The sequence below is a fragment of the Cherax quadricarinatus genome, chromosome 68 (assembly GCF_038502225.1).
Source record: "Cherax quadricarinatus isolate ZL_2023a chromosome 68, ASM3850222v1, whole genome shotgun sequence".
In the NCBI taxonomy this organism is placed as follows: domain Eukaryota; kingdom Metazoa; phylum Arthropoda; class Malacostraca; order Decapoda; family Parastacidae; genus Cherax; species Cherax quadricarinatus.
Genome location: NC_091359.1, coordinates 5,746,621 through 5,772,418, shown reverse-complemented (window position 1 = coordinate 5,772,418; position 25,798 = coordinate 5,746,621). Strand labels below are relative to the sequence as shown.

The 25,798-nt window shown below is 38.9% G+C and overlaps 1 protein-coding gene across 1 annotated transcript; it reads right to left on the bottom strand.

Moving 5' to 3' along the window:
* Positions 1 to 114: 114 nt before the first annotated feature.
* Positions 115 to 25,798, bottom strand: mRpL45 (mitochondrial ribosomal protein L45). The gene is made up of 7 exons (XM_053789698.2): positions 25,693 to 25,798; positions 20,000 to 20,143; positions 19,326 to 19,403; positions 13,341 to 13,472; positions 4,642 to 4,793; positions 4,338 to 4,536; positions 115 to 4,085 (listed from the first exon to the last, which is right to left on the bottom strand). Exons 1-7 carry the CDS (start codon positions 25,735 to 25,737, stop codon positions 3,795 to 3,797), a joined length of 1,041 nt encoding a protein of 346 aa, XP_053645673.1. The 5' UTR covers positions 25,738 to 25,798; the 3' UTR covers positions 115 to 3,794.

Genomic DNA, 25,798 nt, shown 5'->3' with positions numbered 1-25,798 from the left:
ACAATTCCTTAAAGCAAACAACCATTCAATCTTAATTCCCATACAATATATTCCTGTGAACAATTCCTTAAAGCAAACAAGATTACTGTTTACATAGAAAATAAAACAAATATGTAAAACTGTCACCTTGGTGTGATCTTTATTGTTCCAAAATGGGATTAAACATCCTCAGTCATTGGTGACTGAGGTAACAAGTTGACATATACCCGAGCAAGTCTTTATTTTTAACATGTTTGTTCTGAATTATATCTTTATTCCTATCTTCCACCATTATTCATACTAAAGCCTCTCCTCACTTAGTGACGTACTCGTTTACCGATGCCTCAGACTTACAATGGGCACTCTGACCAGTATTCATACCTAAATAATGTATATTAGAGTTAATTTCTTCTATTCTGTTTATTTCAATATACAGTACACTACTGTATACACATTTAAAAATACAGTGGAACCTCTACTTGCGAGTTTAATCCGTTCCATGACCTTGCTCGCAACTGGATTTGCTCGTTTGCAGAGTCAATTTTCCTCATTTAAATTAACTGAAATGCAATTAATCCATTCCAGTGGAATTCTGTACTTCAATAATTTCGCTAATATCAACTCTACGGCTTATTTATCTATCTCACTTCATCTAATATGACATAATAAACAATATAAATAACATAGAAACCTAATATATACTCTAAAATGAATGAAATATGTCATTCATGTAGTGGTATGGGCGGTGGAGGAGATTTTGTCTGGACACCGGGCAAAATACTTCATGAATAATTTCGCTAGTATCATCTATACGGCTTATTTATATATCACAGTTCATCTAATATGACATAACAGACAATATAACATAGAAACACGATATATACTCTAGAATGAATAAAATGTCATTATGTAACAGGTGGAGGCGGCCACAACTGCTCCCTCTTTGTTGTGGTAAACACTGCCATCTAGTGATGGCCTTTTGAAGCCGTCTATTATTATAATTATTATATGTAGTACATTATTATTATATATGTATTATTATACATAGGTAGTAGGTTGGTAGACAGCAACTGCCCAGGGAGATACTACACCTACCATCCGACTTACGACCGAGTTCGGTTCCGAGAAACCGGTCGTAAGTCGAACTTTACTACTGAATATCAACAAAACATTTTTGTAATGACTTTATTTTGTTTTATTTTGGTATTTCATGTTTTACTTTACTTTTTATGCTGTTAGTACTGTATTTTATACTGTAAGGTTTAGGATAAACACTGTGTACAACACAAATAGTTGTTTGTTTCCCAGAAATTTGGCATAAAAAACACGGTCGTAAGTCGAGTGGTCGTAAGTCGAGCAGGTCGTAAGTCGGATGGTAGGTGTACCGTCCTGCCAAGTGAGTGTAAAACGAAAGCCTGTAATTGTTTTACATGATGGTAGGATTGTTGGTGTCCTTTTTTCTGTCTCACGAACATGCAAGATTTCAGGTATGTCTTGCTACTTCTATTTACACTTAGGTCACACTACACATACATGTACAAGCACATATATACACACCCCTCTGGGTTTTCTTCTATTTTCTTTCTAGTTCTTATTCTTGTTTATTTCCTCTTATCTCCATGGGGAAGTGGAACAGAATTCTTCCTCTGTAAGCCATGCGTGTTTTAAGAAGCGACTAAAATGCCGGGAGCAAGGGGCTAGTAACCTCTTCTCCTGTATATATTACTATATGTAAGATGAGAAACTTTCGTTTTTCCTTTTGGGCCACCCCGCCTCGGTGGGATACGGCCGGTGTGTTGAAAGAAAGAAGTATTATTATTATACATATTATATTATTATTGTATTATACTATTATTGTTATTATTATACATATTGTTATTATTCATATTATTATTATTATTATATATGAATTATTTGTAATTTTTATTCACACAAAATATATAAGATTTACTGTTATTCCTCATTGCAATAATTGTATAAATATGTCAACCCATTCACGACTGCATATTGGAATGGACAGTAACGTCATCTGTTTACTCTGAAACAGCCAAGCAATGGACCATTTCTCCTAGGTTGAGCTCAATTTCAAGGCACTTTTCGTCATGAAAGCAATTAAAATCATATCTATTTCTGTAATATATCTTCCATTCTATCAAATGAGACCAAAAAAACGAGAATACAACCATAAAAACCATTCAAAACTACCACTAAGGGGTGGCTAATTGCTGAGAAGTGAACTCCATTATTTATGCTTAGATTTCTTTCATTATTATTATTATTATTATTATATAAATAATTTGTAATTTTTATTTACAAAAAATATAAGATTTACTGTGACGTCATTTGTTTACAGTGAAACAGCCAAGCAATGGACCATTTCTCCTAGGTTGAGCTCTATTTCAAGGTACTTTTTGTCGTGAAAGCAATCAAAATCATATCTATTTCTGTAATATATCTTCCATTCTATCAAATGAGACCAAAAAAACGAGAATACAACCATAAAAACCATTCAAAATTACCACTAAGGGGTGGCTAATTGCTGAGAAGTGAACTCCATTATTTATGCTTAGATTTCTTTCATTTTTGGTGTACGTTAAGAAGCATCTTTCCATCATACATTGCCCAAGTTTCAATAAGATAGTCCAACAAACAAATGAGATACAATTCCCGATATCAAGAGCAAGAGCCCCTCACCAGTGTCAAGGACCCTGCCTTGAGGTCTGGTCGCTTGTGGAAATTTTGCTCGCGTATGGAAGCAAAAAATCGACCCATCGACTGCTCGTATTTGGAAAAACTCGCAAGTAGAGGTTCCACTGTATACCAGAAATGTTATAAATGGTGCAAAGGTGACATAGAAACAATATCAATGATGGTTGACACAAAGTCACTACCATTATAGTATGCTCCTCACTTAGCAACGAATTCATTGAATGATGTGGTCTCAGGAGTGGAATTCCATCGTCAAGTGAGGAGAGGCTGTATTTATACAAACATATTTTAAATAGGGGTCGTCCTCGAAAGGGTTGGAAAGAGGGGGTAAAGGAGGTTTTGTGGGCAAGGGGCTTGGACTTCCAGCAAGCGTGCATGAGCGTGTTAGATAGGAGTGAATGGAGACGAATGATACTTGGGACCTGACGATCTGTTGGAGTATGAGCAGGGTAATATTTAGTGAAGGGATTCAGGGAAACCGGTTATTTTCATATAGTCGGACTTGAGTCCTGGAAATGGGAAGTACAGTGCCTGCACTTTAAAGGAGGGGTTTGGGATATTGGCAGTTTGGAGGGATATGTTGTGTATCTTTATACGTATATGCTTCTAAACTGTTGTATTCTGAGCACCTCTGCAAAAGCAGTGATAATGTGTGAGTGTGGTGAAAGTGTTGAATGATGATGAAAGTATTTTCTTTTTTGGGATTTTCTTTCTTTTTTTGGGTCACCCTGCCTCGGTGGGAGACGGCCGACTTGTTGAAAAAAAAAAAAAAAAAAATTTAAATATGCTTATTTCTGTAGCATCGTAAAGCCAATTTTCTAAATTTTTACTTACAACACTGAGCACGTCATCTACTGCACATGTTAACTGCTTTCATTTTATAATAATTGTGTATTACGCCTACATACTAAAAACTTTTAAGTTATTTTTAACTGTAATTTACATATTTTATCTACACGTTGACTATTTTCATTAATTAGCACTAAAAAGCTCTCACTTGCCTACAGTGTTAAAAATTGTATACTGCAAATCTACTGCGATAAAACATTTTCTTTCACTGACATTTTCAAAATATAAAATAATCACATTTTCAATAATCGTGGTGATCATGCATGTGCAACAGAAATTGATGGTTTCTCTAATTCTGCTGCAACACCATCCTTGGACTCCTTGTCTGATGGAGTAGCTTCTTCTTCCTCTTTTATCTCTTCAATTTTGTAGGTCTTTAATGTAGGCTGACGTGGTGGCATCCAGTCTGGGATAATCTTGTCATGGATACGCCAAATCCCATAAGTGTTAGCAATGTGTTTCTCAAAAACCACATACTCTAGCACATCACGAGCCACAACTTCTGAGCCATGCTGAAGGCGGCCAAACCGATCATATACTGCTAGGATCTGTGTAGTTTAAGGAAATTAAATATACTGCATGCAAGAAGTAATCCTTATATTTTATTTGACTGAGATTTCTCAACGAAAAATGGATAGGTATAGAATAATACCAAAACATATAATTTCACAGAAACTAAAACAAATGGTCAGGATTATACACACACTCATGACTATGATCAAAAAACAGCTAAAAATATATTATTTATATACAAGACTACTGTATACTGTCAAAGGTGATGCAAACATCATGTATCTTACCTGTTTAGTATGGAATCGAACTGTAATTTGAGCAAAAATATTATCAGTAGTAATTACGTCGGTACATCTGGCATGCACTACACGTGGAGGTTCCAGAGAACCCAAGAAGTGCCATCTGATAGTACTTCTATGTGCTTGGTGGGTAACAATAGGGTAGGCTCGCTCAGTCACTGTTTGGTGGAGTCGTACCTTATCAAAACTGTTCATTGATAATATTATTATCTTCATTTTTTTTTAATTTGCAATAAAAAGTTCATATAATGATTATTTTAATAAAAAAGCAAGAAAAGTTTGGATAACTTACTCTGCTAAGGCCTTATGAGTATCAATATAAATTTTCTGTGCTTCCTCTGCAAAATCCTTGGGATCAAAGTCCTCATCATACTGTCTTATTTTTCTAATCGCCATCATGGACTTGCCTTTTTTCTCCAAGAACTGAAACTTTTGCTTAGCTCCCTATAAAAGAAACATCACAAAGTAAATAATTATAGTACGTGGTACAATACACTGTAAACAGGCATAGTGCCTTTTTTTAATAATTACACATAGTATATATACTGTATAAGTTTCCCACCTACAAGGAGTAGAAAGGGAAAACAATTTTGGGAAAATTTTTCCAGAAATTGACAAATTTCAAAACATTGATAAAAATAGTAAAAACTTATGCCAAAACAGTAATGCAGGTATGATTTCAAGCCAACAAACATTATTTACTATACATTTCAATTATAAATGTAAAATAGCTCAATGTTTTCTATGTTTGCCAATATGCAATAGCTGTGTTTTTAAACACATTTCTTTTTTAGTTTTTGTGTTGGAAATTAATTTTCTACCAGACTTTGGTAATACAACCAGCTACATAACAGGCCACCAGTGAAGGAGAATCAGTCTAGGTAAGAGGAAGGAGTGAGGGAACCTGAATATTGGCAGAAGAGCTGTACTTGTAAATTATATTATTATTGTTGTATACTTTGAATAATAATAAAAAAATAGTAAAGAAATAAATCTTAATTCTGTGGTAAGATCCACAACCCACAAATTGGGGGTAAATTATTTGAAGTTTTGTCAGTCTGTCTTAGATGGTCCAAAACATTGCCTAAAGTTTTCTCTCCAATATGTGGATAGTTGTCAATATATTATACTTATATACTTAAGAAAAATATTACAAATACAGTGGAACCTTGGTACTCGAACTTAAATTATTCCACAAGGCTGTTCGAGTACCAAATGAATTTTTCCCATAAGGAATAATGTAAACTTGATAAATCCGTTTCAGACCCCCAAAAATACACCTACAGCAACTTTGCGGTGTATATTCGTATGGTATTTATGATTGTATTCTCATTTTCTTGGTCTCATTTGATAGAATAAAAGATATATTACAGAAATAGAGATGATTTTGAATGGTTTACAGCCTAAAAAGCACCTTGAAATTGAGCTCAAAGTAATGGAAATGTTCGATTTTTGCTGATGTTCAAAAGTAAACAAATCATGTCAAGTGTCCAATACACGTCAACTGGTGGGTCTAATATGCTTTCACAAATGCGCTGATATTATTTATACTGTTTTTTCAATAATCCAGTAGTCTACAAATGGAAAGCAAGCATAATATAAGAGGGGCCCAAAGTGGGAAGAGCTATAGGAGAGAGAGGGAGGGGCCAGCAAAAGGAGCATTCAGTATCTGATGAGTTGTCTCGATAGCTGGATACTAGTGGTGGAGTGAATACAGTGTTGTGTAAATACGCTAATATTGGTAATAAAGGTTATCTATCTATCACGTTTATTCCAAACTGATATCAGAAACACGATAGATAACCAAGAAGCACAATAAAGATGCCTAAATTAAGAAAAGGCACATTATATGGAGGCGGAGGCAGTTTACATCAGGGCAAACACACACCAACCAATTTTCTTTTTGGTTGACTGTTATCACTAATCTTCTTAGGCCCCATGGTGACTTATTTATTTTATTATTATTATCACACTGGCCGATTCCCACCAAGGCAGGTTGGCCCGAAAAAGAAAAACTTTCACCATCATTCACTCCATCACTGTCTTGCCAGAAGGGTGCTTTACACTACAGTTTTTAAACTGAAACATTAACACCCCTCCTTCAGAGTGCAGGCACTGTACTTCCCATCTCCAGGGCTCAAGTCCGGCCTGCCGGTTTCCCTGAACCCCTTCATAAATGTTACTTTGCTCACACTCCAACAGCACGTCAAGTATTAAAAACCATTTGTTTCCATTCACTCCTATCAAACACGCTCACACATGCCTGCTGGAAGTCCAAGCCCCTCGCACACAAAACCTCCTTTACCCCCTCCCTCCAACCTTTCCTAGGCCGACCCCTACCCCGCCTTCCTTCCACTACAGACTGATACACTCTTGAAGTCACTCTGTTTCACTCCATTCTCTCTACATGCCCGAACCACTTCAACAACCCTTCCTCAGCCCTCTGGACAACAGTTTTGGTAATCCCGCACCTCCTCCTAACTTCCAAACTACGAATTCTCTGCATTATATTCACACCACACATTGCCCTCAGACATGACATCTCCACTGCCTCCAGCCTTCTCGCTGCAACATTCATCACCCATGCTTCACACCCATATAAGAGCATTGGTAAAACTATACTCTCATACATTCCCCTCTTTGCCTCCAAGGACAAAGTTCTTTGTCTCCACAGACTCCTAAGTGCACCACTCACCCTTTTCCCCTCATCAATTCTATGATTCACCTCATCTTTCATAGACCCATCCGCTGACACGTCCACTCCCAAATATCTGAATACATTCACCTCCTCCATATTCTCTCCCTCCAATCTGATATCCAATCTTTCATCACCTAATCTTTTTGTTATCCTCATAACCTTACTCTTTCCTGTATTCACTTTTAATTTTCTTCTTTTGCACACCCTACCAAATTCATCCACCAATCTCTGCAACTTCTCTTCAGAATCTCCCAAGAGCACAGTGTCATCAGCAAAGAGCAACTGTGACAACTCCCACTTTATGTGTGATTCTTTATCTTTTAACTCCCCGCCTCTTGCCAAGACCCTCGCATTTACTTCTCTTACAACCCCATCTATAAATATATTAAACAACCACGGTGACATCACACATCCTTGTCTAAGGCCTACTTTTACTGGGAAATAATTTCCCTCTTTCCTACATACTCTAACTTGAGCCTCACTATCCTCGTAAAAACTCTTCACTGCTTTCAGTAACCTACCTCCTACACCATACACCTGCAACATCTGCCACATTGCCCCCCTATCCACCCTGTCATACGCCTTTTCCAAATCCATAAATGCCACAAAGACCTCTTTAGCCTTATCTAAATACTGTTCACTTATATGTTTCACTGTAAACACCTGGTCCACACACCCCCTACCTTTCCTAAAGCCTCCTTGTTCATCTGCTATCCTATTCTCCGTCTTACTCTTAATTCTTTCAATAATAACTCTACCATACACTTTACCAGGTATACTCAACAGACTTATCCCCCTATAATTTTTGCACTCTCTTTTGTCCCCTTTGCCTTTATACAAAGGAACTATGCATGCTCTCTGCCAATCCCTAGGTACCTTACCCTCTTCCATACATTTATTAAATAATTGCACCAACCACTCCAAAACTATATCCCCACCTGCTTTTAACATTTCTATCTTTATCCCATCAATCCTGGCTGCCTTACCCCCTTTCATTTTACCTACTGCCTCACGAACTTCCCCCACACTCACAACTGGCTCTTCCTCACTCCTACAAGATGTTATTCCTCCTTGCCCTATACACGAAATCACAGCTCCCCTATCTTCATCAACATTCAACAATTCCTCAAAATATTCCCTCCATCTTCCCAATACCTCTAACTCTCCATTTAATAACTCTCCTCTCCTATTTTTAACTGACAAATCCATTTGTTCTCTAGGCTTCCTTAACTTGTTAATCTCACTCCAAAACTTTTTCTTATTTTCAACAAAATTTGTTGATAACATCTCACCCATGTCCATGGGGAAGTGGAAAAGAATCTTTCCTCCGTAAGCCATGCGTGTCGTATGAGGCGACTAAAATGCCGGGAGCAATGGGCTAGTAACCCCTTCTCCTGTATACAATTACTAAAAAAGAGAAGAAGAAAAACTTTATAAAACTGGGTTGCTTAAATGTGCGTGGATGTAGTGCGGATGACAAGAAACAGATGATTGCTGATGTTATGAATGAAAAGAAGTTGGATGTCCTGGCCCTAAGCGAAACAAAGCTGAAGGGGGTAGGAGAGTTTCAGTGGGGGGAAATAAATGGGATTAAATCTGGAGTATCTGAGAGAGTTAGAGCAAAGGAAGGGGTAGCAGTAATGTTAAATGATCAGTTATGGAAGGAGAAAAGAGAATATGAATGTGTAAATTCAAGAATTATGTGGATTAAAGTAAAGGTTGGATGCGAGAAGTGGGTCATAATAAGCGTGTATGCACCTGGAGAAGAGAGGAATGCAGAGGAGAGAGAGAGATTTTGGGAGATGTTAAGTGAATGTATAGGAGCCTTTGAACCAAGTGAGAGAGTAATTGTGGTAGGGGACTTGAATGCTAAAGTAGGAGAAACTTTTAGAGAGGGTGTGGTAGGTAAGTTTGGGGTGCCAGGTGTAAATGATAATGGGAGCCCTTTGATTGAACTTTGTATAGAAAGGGGTTTAGTTATAGGTAATACATATTTTAAGAAAAAGAGGATAAATAAGTATACACGATATGATGTAGGGCGAAATGACAGTAGTTTGTTGGATTATGTATTGGTAGATAAAAGACTGTTGAGTAGACTTCAGGATGTACATGTTTATAGAGGGGCCACAGATATATCAGATCACTTTCTAGTTGTAGCTACACTGAGAGTAAAAGGTAGATGGGATACAAGGAGAATAGAAGCATCAGGGAAGAGAGAGGTGAAGGTTTATAAACTAAAAGAGGAGGCAGTTAGGGTAAGATATAAACAGCTATTGGAGGATAGATGGGCTAATGAGAGCATAGGCAATGGGGTCGAAGAGGTATGGGGTAGGTTTAAAAATGTAGTGTTAGAGTGTTCAGCAGAAGTTTGTGGTTACAGGAAAGTGGGTGCAGGAGGGAAGAGGAGCGATTGGTGGAATGATGATGTAAAGAGAGTAGTAAGGGAGAAAAAGTTAGCATATGAGAAGTTTTTACAAAGTAGAAGTGATGCAAGGAGGGAAGAGTATATGGAGAAAAAGAGAGAAGTTAAGAGAGTGGTGAAGCAATGTAAAAAGAGAGCAAATGAGAGAGTGGGTGAGATGTTATCAACAAATTTTGTTGAAAATAAGAAAAAGTTTTGGAGTGAGATTAACAAGTTAAGAAAGCCTAGAGAACAAATGGATTTGTCAGTTAAAAATAGGAGAGGAGAGTTATTAAATGGAGAGTTAGAGGTATTGGGAAGATGGAAGGAATATTTTGAGGAATTGTTAAATGTTGATGAAGATAGGGAAGCTGTGATTTCGTGTATAGGGCAAGGAGGAATAACATCTTGTAGGAGTGAGGAAGAGCCAGTTGTGAGTGTGGGGGAAGTTCGTGAGGCAGTAGGTAAAATGAAAGGGGGTAAGGCAGCCGGGATTGATGGGATAAAGATAGAAATGTTAAAAGCAGGTGGGGATATAGTTTTGGAGTGGTTGGTGCAATTATTTAATAAATGTATGGAAGAAGGTAAGGTACCTAGGGATTGGCAGAGAGCATGCATAGTTCCTTTGTATAAAGGCAAAGGGGATAAAAGAGAGTGCAAAAATTATAGGGGGATAAGTCTGTTGAGTGTACCTGGTAAAGTGTATGGTAGAGTTATAATTGAAAGAATTAAGAGTAAGACGGAGAATAGGATAGCAGATGAACAAGGAGGCTTTAGGAAAGGTAGGGGGTGTGTGGACCAGGTGTTTACAGTGAAACATATAAGTGAACAGTATTTAGATAAGGCTAAAGAGGTCTTTGTGGCATTTATGGATTTGGAAAAGGCGTATGACAGGGTGGATAGGGGGGCAATGTGGCAGATGTTGCAAGTGTATGGTGTAGGAGGTAGGTTACTGAAAGCAGTGAAGAGTTTTTACGAGGATAGTGAGGCTCAAGTTAGAGTATGTAGGAAAGAGGGAAATTTTTTCCCAGTAAAAGTAGGCCTTAGACAAGGATGTGTGATGTCACCGTGGTTGTTTAATATATTTATAGATGGGGTTGTAAGAGAAGTAAATGCGAGGGTCTTGGCAAGAGGCGTGGAGTTAAAAGATAAAGAATCACACACAAAGTGGGAGTTGTCACAGCTGCTCTTTGCTGATGACACTGTGCTCTTGGGAGATTCTGAAGAGAAGTTGCAGAGATTGGTGGATGAATTTGGTAGGGTGTGCAAAAGAAGAAAATTAAAGGTGAATACAGGAAAGAGTAAGGTTATGAGGATAACAAAAAGATCAGGTGATGAAAGATTGAATATCAGATTGGAGGGAGAGAGTATGGAGGAGGTGAACGTATTCAGATATTTGGGAGTGGACGTGTCAGCAGATGGGTCTATGAAAGATGAGGTGAATCATAGAATTGATGAGGGAAAAAGAGTGAGTGGTGCACTTAGGAGTCTGTGGAGACAAAGAACTTTGTCCTTGGAGGCAAAGAGGGGAATGTATGAGAGTATAGTTTTACCAACGCTCTTATATGGGTGTGAAGCGTGGGTGATGAATGTTGCAGCGAGGAGAAGGCTGGAGGCAGTGGAGATGTCATGTCTGAGGGCAATGTGTGGTGTGAATATAATGCAGAGAATTCGTAGTTTGGAAGTTAGGAGGAGGTGCGGGATTACCAAAACTGTTGTCCAGAGGGCTGAGGAAGGGTTGTTGAGGTGGTTCGGACATGTAGAGAGAATGGAGCGAAACAGAATGACTTCAAGAGTGTATCAGTCTGTAGTGGAAGGAAGGCGGGGTAGGGGTCGGCCTAGGAAGGGTTGGAGGGAGGGGGTAAAGGAGGTTTTGTGTGCGAGGGGCTTGGACTTCCAGCAGGCATGCGTGAGCGTGTTTGATAGGAGTGAATGGAGACAAATGGTTTTTAATACTTGACGTGCTGTTGGAGTGTGAGCAAAGTAACATTTATGAAGGGATTCAGGGAAACCGGCAGGCCGGACTTGAGTCCTGGAGATGGGAAGTACAGTGCCTGCACTCTGAAGGAGGGGTGTTAATGTTGCAGTTTAAAAACTGTAGTGTAAAGCACCCTTCTGGCAAGACAGTGATGGAGTGAATGATGGTGAAAGTTTTTCTTTTTCGGGCCACCCTGCCTTGGTGGGAATCGGCCGGTGTGATAATAAAAAATAAAATCTCACCCACTCTCTCATTTGCTCTCTTTTTACATTGCTTCACCACTCTCTTAACCTCTCTCTTTTTCTCCATATACTCTTCCCTCCTTGCATCACTTCTACTTTGTAAAAACTTCTCATATGCTAACTTTTTCTCCCTTACTACTCTCTTTACATCATCATTCTACCAATCGCTCCTCTTCCCTCCCGCACCCACTTTCCTGTAACCACAAACTTCTGCAGAACACTCCAACACTACATTTTTAAACCTACCCCATACCTCTTCGACCCCAATGCCTATGCTCTCATTAGCCCATCTATCCTCCAGTAGCTGTTTATATCTTACCCTAACTGCCTCCTCTTTTAGTTTATAAACCTTCACCTCTCTCTTCCCTGATGCTTCTATTCTCCTTGTATCCCATCTACCTTTTACTCTCAGTGTAGCTACAACTAGAAAGTGATCTGATATATCTGTGGCCCCTCTATAAACATGTACATCCTGAAGTCTACTCAACAGTCTTTTATCTACCAATACATAATCCAACAAACTACTGTCATTTCGCCCTACATAATATCTTGTATACTTACTTATCCTCTTTTTCTTAAAATATGTATTACCTATAACTAAACCCCTTTCTATACAAAGTTCAATCAAAGGGCTCCCATTATCATTTACACCTGGCACCCCAAACTTACCTACCACACCCTCTCTAAAAGTTTCTGCTACTTTAGCATTCAGAACCCCTACCACAATTACTCTCTCACTTGGTTCAAAGGCTCCTATACATTCACTTAACATCTCCCAAAATCTCTCTCTCTCCTCTACATTCCTCTCTTCTCCAGGTGCATACACGCTTATTATGACCCACTTTTCGCATCCAACCTTTACTTTAATCCACATAATTCTTGAATTTACGCATTCATATTCTCTTTTCTCCTTCCATAACTGAACCTTCAACATTACTGCTACCCCTTCCTTTGCTCTAACTCTCTCAGATACTCCAGATTTAATCCCATTTATTTCCCCCCACCAAAACTCCCCTACCCCCTTCAGCTTTGTTTCGCTTAGGGCCAGGACATCCAACTTCTTTTCATTCATAACATCAGCAATCATCTGTTTCTTGTCATCCGCACTACATCCACGCACATTCAAGCATCCCAGTTTTATAAAGTTTTTCTTCTTCTCTTTTTTAGTAAATGTCTACAGGAGAAGGGGTTACTAGCCCATTGCTCCCGGCATATAAAAAAAAAAAAATGCAAAGAACATGAAATAGTTTACAGTGAAGTTCAGTGGAGTTTTGGACTGAGCGCCAGCTGTAGGGAGAATGATGCACATGTTCTGGCAGGTCGTGTTTGTTTGGTCAAGTGCCGAGCAAACGGTCGACTACTGAGCTATTTTTTTTTACCGAACAAAGCGTTTGGGTACCAAACTGTTCGAGTACGGAGTTGTTTGAGTACCAAGGTTCCCCTGTATATGAATAAGTCAATAAACACGTATTATACAAAGTTGTCTAGAGTACAGTAACATTTCATGATGATTTTGTAATATTGCAGTATTTGATAATTTTACAATAATGATAAACCATTTATAATACTGTAGTTTATAATCTTTAAATAAAAACTAACATTAAAGGTAATCATCTTTCCTAAATTTACCCTTCACCACATTTTGTCTTTAATTTTTAGAGCATTAACTCACTGCTTTTGATGTTGTAGACAGTTTTCCATCACCTTCAGGAGGAACATACGGCTCAAAAGTTCCTGCTGTAGATGAGATTACTATAGGCTTTTCCTGCCAAGGACGTGTAGGCTGAATGCCCTTCTCCTTCATCTGAAAAACAAATGGGTAATCTCATAATGGAAAGAGAGGTGTTCTGGAGAAAGAATACACTAGGCAAAATTTACATGTAAGAGAAACCCATTTCCTCATACTCCCAAAACTGAATATGCATTCCATGTACAGTATAGTTAAATATTTAATCCAAATTTTGATTGAAGCAGCAGACATGCAACTGCAGCCTTTGTGATCGTCAATATGGCTTCAGGAAAGGTTATTCTGCTGCTGATCTGTTGTTAAACCTCTCCACTAAGTGGCACCAGTCACTGGATGAATCCAAAGTCAGCTGTGTGGTAGCACTGGACATTGCTGGTGCTTTCGACCAGGTGTGGCACCAGGGCCTCTTAGCAAAACTTCAAGCACTGGAAATTGCAGGCTCTACGCTATGTTTCCTCAGTGATTACCTTCATGGTAGATCTCTAAGTGTAGTTCTCAATGGAACGGAATCAGCAAGACATCCTATTGGGGCAAGTGTTCCACAAGGAAGCGTGCTGGGGCCATTGTTATGGAATGTCTCCTTCAATGACCTTCATCTCATCCCAGAATCACATACATATGCAGACGACTGTACACTGACATTCACTTATCCAAGAGAAGAAATGCCAGCTGCTCTAAGCTACATCAATCACCAGCTAAGAGCTATATCAGCTTGGGGAAATAGATGGCAAGTAACATTTGCACCTGAGAAAACGCAAATGATGATCGCCTCTAGGCACCATGATGGTAATGCTGGTGCAGTAGTAAGGATGAATGGGAGGGTGTTGGCACCTGGAGAAGGAGTTGATAGCCTTGGGGTGAAATTTGACTCCAAACTAACCATGAAGAACCATGTTGTAAATCTTGCAAACAAGGCAGCCAGGAAGCTTACAGCACTTCGCCGTATCTCGCATCTGCTTGACAGTAGGGGTTGCAAGATTCTGTACGAGGCACAAGTACACTCACACCTTGAGTATGCTCCACTTTCTTGGTTTGCCTGCCCCCCCCCCCTCTTATCTGCGACTGCTTGACAGAGTAGAGAACAGAGCAAGATGTCTCATCTCTTGCCTGGACCCATCCTGGATAGATCTGTCATTTCAGCAGAGCCTTCAACACAGGAGGGATGTGGGTGGCCTTACTGTTATGTACAAGGCCAATATTGTCAAAGTACCACACTTGGATACACTTCAAGGACAGCGTGAAACAAGCTTTTATGCCACAAGACAGGCAGAAAGCAGCAACTTCACTCTGGCTGTACCCTTCTCCAGAACATCACTCCATCTGAGATCATATATACCCAGGATGACTCAAGTGTGGAACACATTCGTACAGCATAATGATGTCAACGAGATAAAGTCAGTTGATCAAATGAAAATGCTGGCCCACAGATGGCCCCAATTTCATCCTGTTCCCTACTTGTATGTCTCATAACAATAAAAATGCTTTCAAATGAGCTGATGTAGGTAACAGCTCTACGCTTGCCAATAAAGTTAGGAATCCTTAACCTGTAAATAGCTTGTCAATAAAGCTAGGGATCCTTAACCTTGTCAAACCCTGTGTAAAAAAAAAAAAGCCTTTAATTAAGCAAAGACTGCACATGATAAAAACAAGTCTTTCCCAACAAATAATATGACACGATGGCTGGCATCTGTGATAAATATGAGGTGGTGGTGCTCAGGTTACATACTGTTGAGAATATGGATGGATGGTGAAGAAATGTGGATATTTGTTTTGTATTGGATGATAGCAATAGGTTAATTTTATCATATACACTGGCATTTTGTAGTGAAGTTTTGATTATGGCATCATGGGTTATTTGCAGTCATACTGGACATGAAGCCTCATTGAGAACCACATAAACTTATTGCACATATATGAGAGATTTCTCTCATTTTTCTAAGCTTCTACAATCATTATTGCTTGCTGTATTACTGTTTATAGTTTTGGGTAAAATAAGTCAACTCTATCTGTCTACAAGTTTCCTAAGGTTTCTGAAAGACAAAAACAGGATTTGAGCCTGGAGGTAGAAAAACTAGAAATCACCAGAAACATTCCCTTCAAGGAAGGTGTCTTGTGCTACAGGGCTCTTGACTAAATGATTTAGAACTACCCTTTCCTTCCTCAGATCAAACCTGATTATTTAACACTCCCCATGCACTCTATGAACAGTGGTAAACACACTTAGGGGATGATAAACAGTCAAAATTAAGGAATACTGAAGCAACCCTTTGCAGATGAGGGTGCTATATCATAAAACATTTAGTATGTTTCTACACAGAAGAAATGGAAGACACCTCAGATGCCAAAGAAATACAGTGCATAGATATGAAATGCAAAGCAATAGTATGATAAGACAATGATGACAGAGGAGACTTTATTGTGCAACATTTCACTACAAATTGACTATCCAATGGCTTTATCATGTACTTCATAAATCCCTTTGAATAAGGGATACAAAGTGGAATACACACTGTAAAAAGATAAGGAATACAAACTAGGAAAACAACTAATAATGACACAAATACTACAACTGTTATCTACACTGGATGGATGAAGTGTACTCATACCAGCCAACATATAACAGCATGGAACAGTGCTAGACAGACCTAAAGTACTTGCAAGAGGAACCCCAACAAGAGTGGGAGCCATAATTAACATCACTGACACACAAATCATAAAAGTTTTTGAAACAGTTCTAATAAAGCCTCTTGTTGGCAAAATATGTATTTAATCAAAAGTCTGCTTTTGTTATACACACCTTTTATAGCAGCCCCAGTACACATCACTGATGAAGAGTTGTAATTATCAGCCCTAAACAAAATACTTGTATGTAACAAGGCTTTTATAGGATTTCCCATGTTTTTCCAGTCTAGGGAGAGCTGTTGTTCACTACATAATGATATAGTAAATCCTGAGTATATCACAGGCTGTACACTTATCAATGCATATTCAAATGGAGATTTGTCCAATATGGCTAACAAGTTTAAATTAAATGACTTTAGCAACTTGACTGCAAAACCTCAATATGGTTTAGTATAGGCTGCATCACTTGCTGGTAGTAATAGTAGATGAAGCCTTCAAATTATTAGGGAACAAGTGTAGAGATTGTATTATAATGTACATAACTATACTGCAAATACTGTAAACAGATTCTATGAATACTGAGGGACAATTATAAAAAAAATATGGTAACGGTTTTCCACGTGAACACATGATTTTACAAATACTGTAGAAATAATTACATACAGTACACTATTTTATACATTAATTACACAGGGTTTATATGGACAAATTATTATTGGGTAATATCATTTGAGAAGCTCCTCCTATAAAAGATGCACAAAGTTAAACTGTAAAGTACAGTACAGTGGACCCCCGCATAACGATGGCATCACATAGCGATTATTCCGCATACCGCTTACTTTAATCGCAAAATTTTTGCCGCGCATACCGATTAAAAACCCGCTCACCGATTTTCGTCCGAGACGCGTCCAATGTGCGCCCTCAGCCAGCCTCACATGTGCCGCCCGTGCCATTGTTTACCAGCCAGCCTCCGCGGTAACATCCAAGCATACACTCGGAATATTTCGTATTATTACAGTGTTTTCGGTGCTGTTTCTGGAAAATAAGTGACCATGGGCCCCAAGAAAGCTTCTAGTGCCAACCCTACACCAATAAGGGTGAGAATTACTATAGAAATGAAGAAAGAGATCATTGATAAGTATGAAAGTGGAGTGCGTATAGCCGACCTAGTCAAGCTGTACAAGAAACCCCAATCAACCATCGCTACTATTGTGGGCACCAGAAAGACAATCAAGGAAGCTGTTCTTGCCAAAGGTTTAACTGTGTTTTCGAAACAAAGATCGCAAGTGATGGAAGATGTTGAGAGACTCTTATTGGTGTGGATAAATGAAAAACAGATAGCAGGAGATAGCGTCTCTCAAGCGATCATATGTGAAAAGGCTAGGAAGTTGCATGAGGATTTAATTAAAAAAATGCCTGCAACTAGTGATGATGTGAGTGAATTTAAGGCCAGCAAAGGTTGGTTTGAGAGATTTAAGAAGCGTAGTGGCATCCATAGTGTGATAAGGCATGGTGAGGCTGCCAGTTCGGACCACAAAGCGGCTGAAAAATATGTGCAGGAATTCAAGGAGTACATAGACAGTGAAGGACTGAAACCTGAACAAGTGTTTAATTGTGATGAAACAGGCCTGTTCTGGAAGAAAATGCCAAGCAGGACCTACATTACTCAGGAGGAAAAGGCACTCCCAGGACATAAGCCTATGAAAGACAGGCTTACTCTTCTCATGTGTGCCAATGCTACTGGTGATTGCAAAGTGAAGCCTTTATTAGTGTATCACTCTGAAACTCCCAGAGCGTTCAGGCAAAAGAATGTCCTCAAGGATAATTTGTGTGTGCTGTGGAGGGCAAACAGTAAGGCATGGGTCACTAGGGACTTTTTCTATAACTGGTTACACCATGCATTTGCCCCCAATGTGAAAGATTACCTAACTGAAAAGAAATTAGAACTTAAGTGCCTCCTGGTGTTAGACAATGCCCCTGGTCATCCTACAGACGTGGCAGAGCGACTTTATGGGGACATGAGCTTCATTAAGGTGAAGTTTTTGCCTCCTAATACCACTCCTCTCCTGCAGCCCATGGACCAGCAGGTTATTTCCAACTTCAAGAAACTGTACACAAAAGCTCTGTTTGAAAGGTGCTTTGTAGTGACCTCAGAAACTCAACTGACTCTAAGAGAGTTTTGGAGAGATCACTTTAATATCCTCAATTGTGTAAACCTTATAGGTAAGGCTTGGGAGGGAGTGACTAAGAAGACCTTGAACTCTGCTTGGAAGAAACTGTGGCCAGAATGTGTAGACAAAAGGGATTTTGAAGGGTTTGAGGCTAACCCTGAGATGATTATGCCAGTTGAGGAATCCATTGTGGCATTGGGAAAGTCCTTGGGGTTGGAGGTTAGTGGGGAGGATGTGGAAGAGTTGGTGGAGGAGGACAATGAAGAACTAACCACTGATGAGCTGATAGATCAACTTCAAGAGCAAGAGGCCAGACCTGAGGAAACTGGTTCAGAGGAGGGGAGAGAGAAATTGAAGAAGTTGCCTACTACAAAGATTAAGGAAATCTGTGCAAAGTGGCTTGAAGTGCAAACCTTCATGGATGAAAATCACCCTCACACAGCTATTGCAAGCCGTGCTGGTGATTATTACACTGACAATGTTGTGAAACACTTTAGGCAAGTCATAAAGGAACGAGAGGTACAGGCCACTATGGACAGATATCTTGTGCGAAAGAAGTCCAGTGACTCTGAAGCTGGCCCTAGTGGCATTAAAAGAAGAAGGGAAGTAACCCCAGAAAAGGACTTGCTACCTCAAGTCCTAATGGAAGGGGATTCCCCTTCTAAACACTAACACTCTCTCTCCCCTCCTCCCATCCCATCAATCATCACCAGATCTTCAATAAAAGTAAGTGTCATGTAAGTGTGCATGCCTTTTTCAGTTTGTGTGTATTAAAATTAACATTTCATGTGGTAAAAAAAATTTTTTTTCATACTTTTGGGTGTCTTGCACGGATTAATTTTATTTCCATTATTTCTTATGGGGAAAATTCATTCACATAACGATTATTTCGCATAACAATTACCCCTCTTGCACGGATTAAAATCGTTAACCGGGGGTCCACTGTATTAAAATTGAAGAAAATAAGAGTAATACAGAACTAATTATAAAAATATTACTAGTACATAATTGCTTACAGAAATACCAAATGATCTGTGATACAAATAATACCATAAGAGATATCATCTACCAATATCATTTATTACATAATAAACTAAAACAGCAAAATTCCACTAACTTTGGCACGGATCTCATCAGGAGTCATTTTGTCTACATCATCTTTCGTATCTATTTCTGGAAGCTCTACTTTGGTCACCTGAAAAAAAATATAAGTAAAGTAGATTATAATGGAATAACGATGAGTGAATGAAAACTAATTACTGATGAATGAGAGTACAGTACAGTGTAAGTGGAATGGTATGTGAATATCGACATTTTGAAACAAAGAAGACACTTTAATGCAGTACTGAAAAAGCTTGTTAACCAAGAAGAAACACTACCAGTTATAATGCTTTCTCAGCCGTATTGAACTGTCTTACTTATTCTAGCACAATATAGTATTATACTTGTATGAAAATTGAGTCTGAGATTAGAACAGGACTTTTAGCCACATACAGTCTGTAGGACTAACAACCGCAAGTACCTCAGATGTCCAAAGGAAGGCTGTGGGTCAACTTGTCGGTCTTCAGTTATCATATTTTCATTTCACATGCACAGGCATAAATGTTAAAAGTTACAAAAACTGTGTGCTAATGAGCCAGTATGAGCCAGGATGTACAAGATATACAAGATGAGTTAACTGAAAAAAATCTAATCAGTTTACAAATAATGCTTGAAAAATTTATGAGATCAAAGCAAACTCTACTACAGGTTTCATTGGTTTAAAATATACAGTAGTATCAAGTTCCTTACCTTCAACCACCTATCCTTTTTGAATTTAGGATTATAATGCTTTCGCTTGAAGGCAAAATTGGGACGAAAATACTTGTAGTTGGGGTCCTTCGGTGTATAGTAGCTGCGACTGTGTGGTGTTAAACAAACATAACTAGGAGGAGTCTGGAAGAAATCACAAGGCATTACAGTCATCTCAGCAAAGGAAGGTGTTCATAATATAATTCCTGTAATTAAAAACTAAAAAAAAAAAAAGAAAAAAAAAATAAGCAAGCTGCCTCCTTAAATTTTTTTTGGTGTGAATCAGATACCAATCTACAATATTTACTCTTACTGATGCTTTTAGTACAAGACATAACTATAATAAATACCTCGTTAGATGTTCATGTCCATTTACCTAACATACAGTCAGAAATGTTACATATAATTTTAAAAGGCTCTACCACTGAGCTACACGAGAATATGAATTGGAATACGTAGGTGTCAAAAATATGCACATATATAAGTACACCTTTAGGAGACTGTTTGCTTATATTTTCAAGAAATGCCAGGGTAACTTTTGGAGTGTCATTTGCCATTATTGCCAAACACAGATCACTGGCTAAATGATTGTGACTTTTCAATCTTTAATCACTGATTTGGTAAAAAAAATTTTTTTTTTTTCAACAAGTCGGCCGTCTCCCACCGAGGCAGGGTGACCCAAAAAAGAAAAAAAAAATCCCCAAAAAGAAAATACTTTCATCATCATTCAACACTTTCACCACACTCACACATTATCACTGTTTTTGCAGAGGTGCTCAGAATACAACAGCTTAGAAGCATATACGTATAAAGATACACAACATATCCCTCCAAACTGCCAATATCCCAAACCCCTCCTTTAAAGTGCAGGCATTGTACTTCCCATTTCCAGGACTCAAGTCCGACTATATGAAAATAACCAGTTTCCCTGAATCCCTTCACTAAATATTACCCTGCTCACACTCCAACAGATCGTCAGGTCCCAAGTATCATTCGTCTCCATTCACTCCTATCTAACACGCTCATGCACGCTTGCTGGAAGTCCAAGCCCCTCGCCCACAAAACCTCCTTTACTCCCTCTTTCCAACCCTTTCGAGGACGACCCCTACCCCTCCTTCCTTCCCCTATAGATTTATATGCTTTCCATGTCATTCTACTTTGATCCATTCTCTCTAAATGACCAAACCACCTCAACAACCCCTCTTCTGCCCTCTGACTAATGCTTTTATTAACTCCACACCTTCTCCTAATTTCCACACTCCGAATTTTCTGCATAATATTTACACCACACATTGCCCTTAGACAGGACATCTCCACTGCCTCCAACCGTCTCCTCGCTGCTGCATTTACCACCCAAGCTTCACATCCATATAAGAGTGTTGGTACTACTATACTTTCATACATTCCCTTCTTTGCCTCCATAGATAACGTTTTTTGACTCCACATATACCTCAACGCACCACTCACCTTTTTTCCCTCATCAATTCTATGATTAACCTCATCCTTCATAAATTCATCCGCCGACACGTCAACTCCCAAGTATCTGAAAACATTCACTTCTTCCATACTCCTCCTCCCCAATTTGATATCCAATTTTTCTTTATCTAAATCATTTGATACCCTCATCACCTTACTCTTTTCTATGTTCACTTTCAACTTTCTACCTTTACACACATTCTCAAACTCATCCACTAACCTTTGCAATTTTTCTTTAGAATCTCCCATAAGTACAGTATCATCAGCAAAAAGTAACTGTGTCAATTCCCAGTTTGAATTTGATTTCCCATAATTTAACCCCACCCCACTCCCGAACACCCTAGGATTTACTTCTTTTACAACCCCATCTATAAATATATTAAACAACCATGGTGACATTACACATCCCTGTCTAAGACCTACTTTTACCGGGAAGTATTTTCCCTCTCTTCTACACACCCTAACCTGAGCCTCACTATCCTCATAAAAACTCTTTACAGCATTTAGTAACTTACCACCTATTCCATATACTTGCAACATCTGCCACATTGCTCCTCTATCCACTCTATCATATGCCTTTTCTAAATCCATATATGCAATAAAAACCTCCCTACCTTTATATAAATACTGTTCACATATATGCTTCAATGTAAACACTTGATCTACACATCCCCTACCCACTCTGAAGCCTCCCTGCTCATCCGCAATCCTACATTCTGTCTTACCTCTAATTCTTTCAATTATAACCCTACCGTATACTTTTCCTGGTATACTCAGTAAACTTATTCCTCTATAATTTTTACAATCTCTTTTGTCCCCTTTCCCTTTATATAAAGGGACTATACATGCTCTCCGCCAATCCCTAGGTACCTTCCCCTCTTTCATACATTTATTAAACAAAAGTACCAACCACTCCAACACTATATCCCCCCCTGCTTTTAACATTTCTGTCATGATCCCATCAGTTCCAGCTGCTTTACCCCCTTTCATTCTACGTAATGCCTCACGTACCTCCACCACACTTACATTCTGCTCTTCTTCACTCCTAAAAGATGGTATACCTCCCTGGCCAGTGCATGAAATTACCGCCTCCCTTTCTTCCTCAACATTTAAAAGTTCCTCAAAATATTCTCGCCATCTACCTAATACCTCCCTCTCCCCATCTACTAACTCCCCTACTCTGTTTTTAACTGACAAATCCATACTTTCCCTAGGCTTTCTTAACTTGTTTAACTCACTCCAAAATTTTTTCTTATTTTCATTAAAATTTCTTGACAGTGCCTCTCCCACTCTTTCATCTGCTCTCCTTTTGCACTCTCTCACCACTCTCTTAACCTTTCTTTTACTCTCCATATACTCTGCTCTTCTTATAACACTTCTGCTTTGTAAAAACCTCTCGTAAGCTACCTTTTTCTCTTTTATCACACCCTTTACTTCATCATTCCACCAATCACTCCTCTTTCCTCCTGCCCCCACCCTCCTATAACCACAAACTTCTGCCCCACATTCTAATACTGCATTTTTAAAACTATTCCAACCCTCTTCAACCCCTCCACTACTCATCTTTGCACTAGCCCACCTTTCTGCCAATAACTGGATTTAATTCAATACAGAACATGTGGAACCTCATTATCACTAATTACTGCCAAAATGCTTTGTATAATAAGTGGCTTTCAATGAAGTAGTTATATAAGTCAATCGCCTTAATTGTATAACATGCTGTACTCCTCTTTATAAAGTTTGTTTGTTGGAGCTACCTGGCATGGCTGTGTCCACTATCCCCAAAACTGCAAGTGCCATTAAGTAGGTGTGGGAGGGAACTGACTCTTCTATCAATGTATATTTTAACCCTATTAATGCATCATGAGGAAGGGTAAGTCTACAAAATACTAGGTCAAGTGAGTAACCCATACATATTTCAGTATTTTGTTTAAAACAATAATTCATGGTGAGCATTCTTATTATCTATGTGATAAGTTTATGCACATAGATATATCTAGAATGTTTCTTGTAGATGCTTTAGGATATAACACTGTTAGGTTTATATTGTAATTAAACCAAAGAATGACTCCTCCACTCATAAGCAAATAACAAATAAGTTTAGCTTCTGAACCTGACATTAGCAGGATATTATCTTGTTATCACATTCATGTGGAGCACTAAACCCATATTGGGTAATACAGCACCTGGGGAATGGGAGGTACTCAGGTTTGATCCAAGAAGGCAGATCCAATTCCTTGGATCAAAGAACCTTTCTCGAGGGAATGAAGCTGTCTGTAAATAAATCACTTCTGTACTGATATTAATTATAATATTTATAGGGAAGCTCTGGCCCGGTGGCCTGGTGGCTAAAGCTCCCGCTTCACACACGGACGGCCCGGGTTCGATTCCCGATGGGTAGAAACATTTCGACGTTTCCTTACACCTGTTGTCCTGTTCACCTAGCAGCAAATAGGTACCTGGGTGTTAGTCGACTGGTGTGGGTCGCATCCTGGGGGACGTGATTAAGGACCCCAATGGAAATAAGTTAGACAGTCCTCAAAAACGCACTGACTTTCTTGGGTTATCCTGGGTGGCTAACCCTCCGGGGTTAAAAATCCGAACAAAATCTTATCTTATCTTATCTTAAGACTTCAGTAGTCTTACAGCACCTGGGAAATGGGTCGCAATCAAGGTGAAGAGTAGCTCTAATCCTCTGGATCACGAGATAAGATAAGATAAGATAAGATTTCGTTCGGATTTTTAACCCTGGAGGGTTAGCCACCCAGGATAACCCAAGAAAGTCAGTGCGTCATCGAGGACTGTCTAACTTATTTCCATTGGGGTCCTTAATCTTGTCCCCCAGGATGCGACCCACACCAGTCGACTAACACCCAGGTACCTATTTGCTGCTAGGTGAACAGGACAACAGGTGTAAGGAAAAGTGTCGAAATGTTTCCACCCGCCGGGAATCGAACCTGGGCCCTCCGTGTGTGAAGCGGGAGCTTTAGCCACCAGGCCAACGGGCCACCACCAGGCCACGAGCCTTACATCTGCATTCGGCTACCTTCTAGAAGAAACATTCATGGGGAAGCATTAAACCTGCAGGGGTCATAGAGCAGCTGGGTAATGGGAGGCAACCAGGTTCCATCTGAGGAAGAGCAGGGTAGCTCAAATTCCTTTTTATTATAATCATGGGGAGCACTAAACCCGTAGGATTATACAGCGCATGTGAGGGGGGATGGAATTTGTGCATGGGGCTCAACAACAAGTAACCATCTCAGACCACTAATTACCCAACAAAAGGCTGCAGTTAGAATGATAACAAATTCTCACTATAGGCAGCACACTCCACCAATATTCAATACACTAAACCTCCTCACCATACAAAACATCCATACTTACTACTGCACCTATTACATACATAGAACACTTAACTCTGATATTAACCCTCCCCTCAAACATCTCCTTACCAACCTCAACAGAACACATGACCATAACACAAGGCACAGATCACTCTTTGATCCTCGTGTCCATCTCACACTATGCAAAAACTCAATGCACATAAAAGGCCCTAAAATCTGGAATTCATTACCTGTAAATATAAAAGAAACACTACCTGTTTATAAATTCAAGTCTCTTCTCAAAGATCACTTACTCACCCAAAACCAAATAAATACTGAATAACTGAACCTTATAAATTGTATATCTTAAATGTTTCTCACAATTATATCACATAAATGTTAAACCTAAAACCCAATCTAACTTTATTATTTTTTAAATACACTACCTAACAGAATACTCCATTCTACTGAATGTACAACAATGCATACAACCATATGACCTGTCTTTGTAATACTCACTTGTGCTTTATAGTAATCTGTTTACATTAATGTTTTATCACTGATTTCATCATTGCTTAGTTAATCTTAAGTTAATTTTAAGCCAGCCCGTAATGCTATGCATAGTATAAGTGGCTTTGGCATACTGCTCTTACCTGTATTTGTTGTACCTCTGTATGTGTGCTCAAATTTTTAAATAAATAAAATAAATAAATAAATAAATTCAGGGAACCGGAGCACAGATCCAATCACCAGCGTCACGGAATTTCCCTTGAGGGGTAAAATTCCTTTGACCAGGAGCCCTTCACATAAATTTAAGTTGTTTAATTAAGTAACTATTATTAATATTAACATTATAATCAAAACCAAGCGCTAGTATTACTAATATAAACTTACAAATAGCGTTAACCGAGATAAGGAACTTGTAATTCTGGCTGCCATTGTTTGTGTTGAGGTTGTTAAAGGCAACTAAAGCTTACATCTTATTGAGGCCTTACCGGAG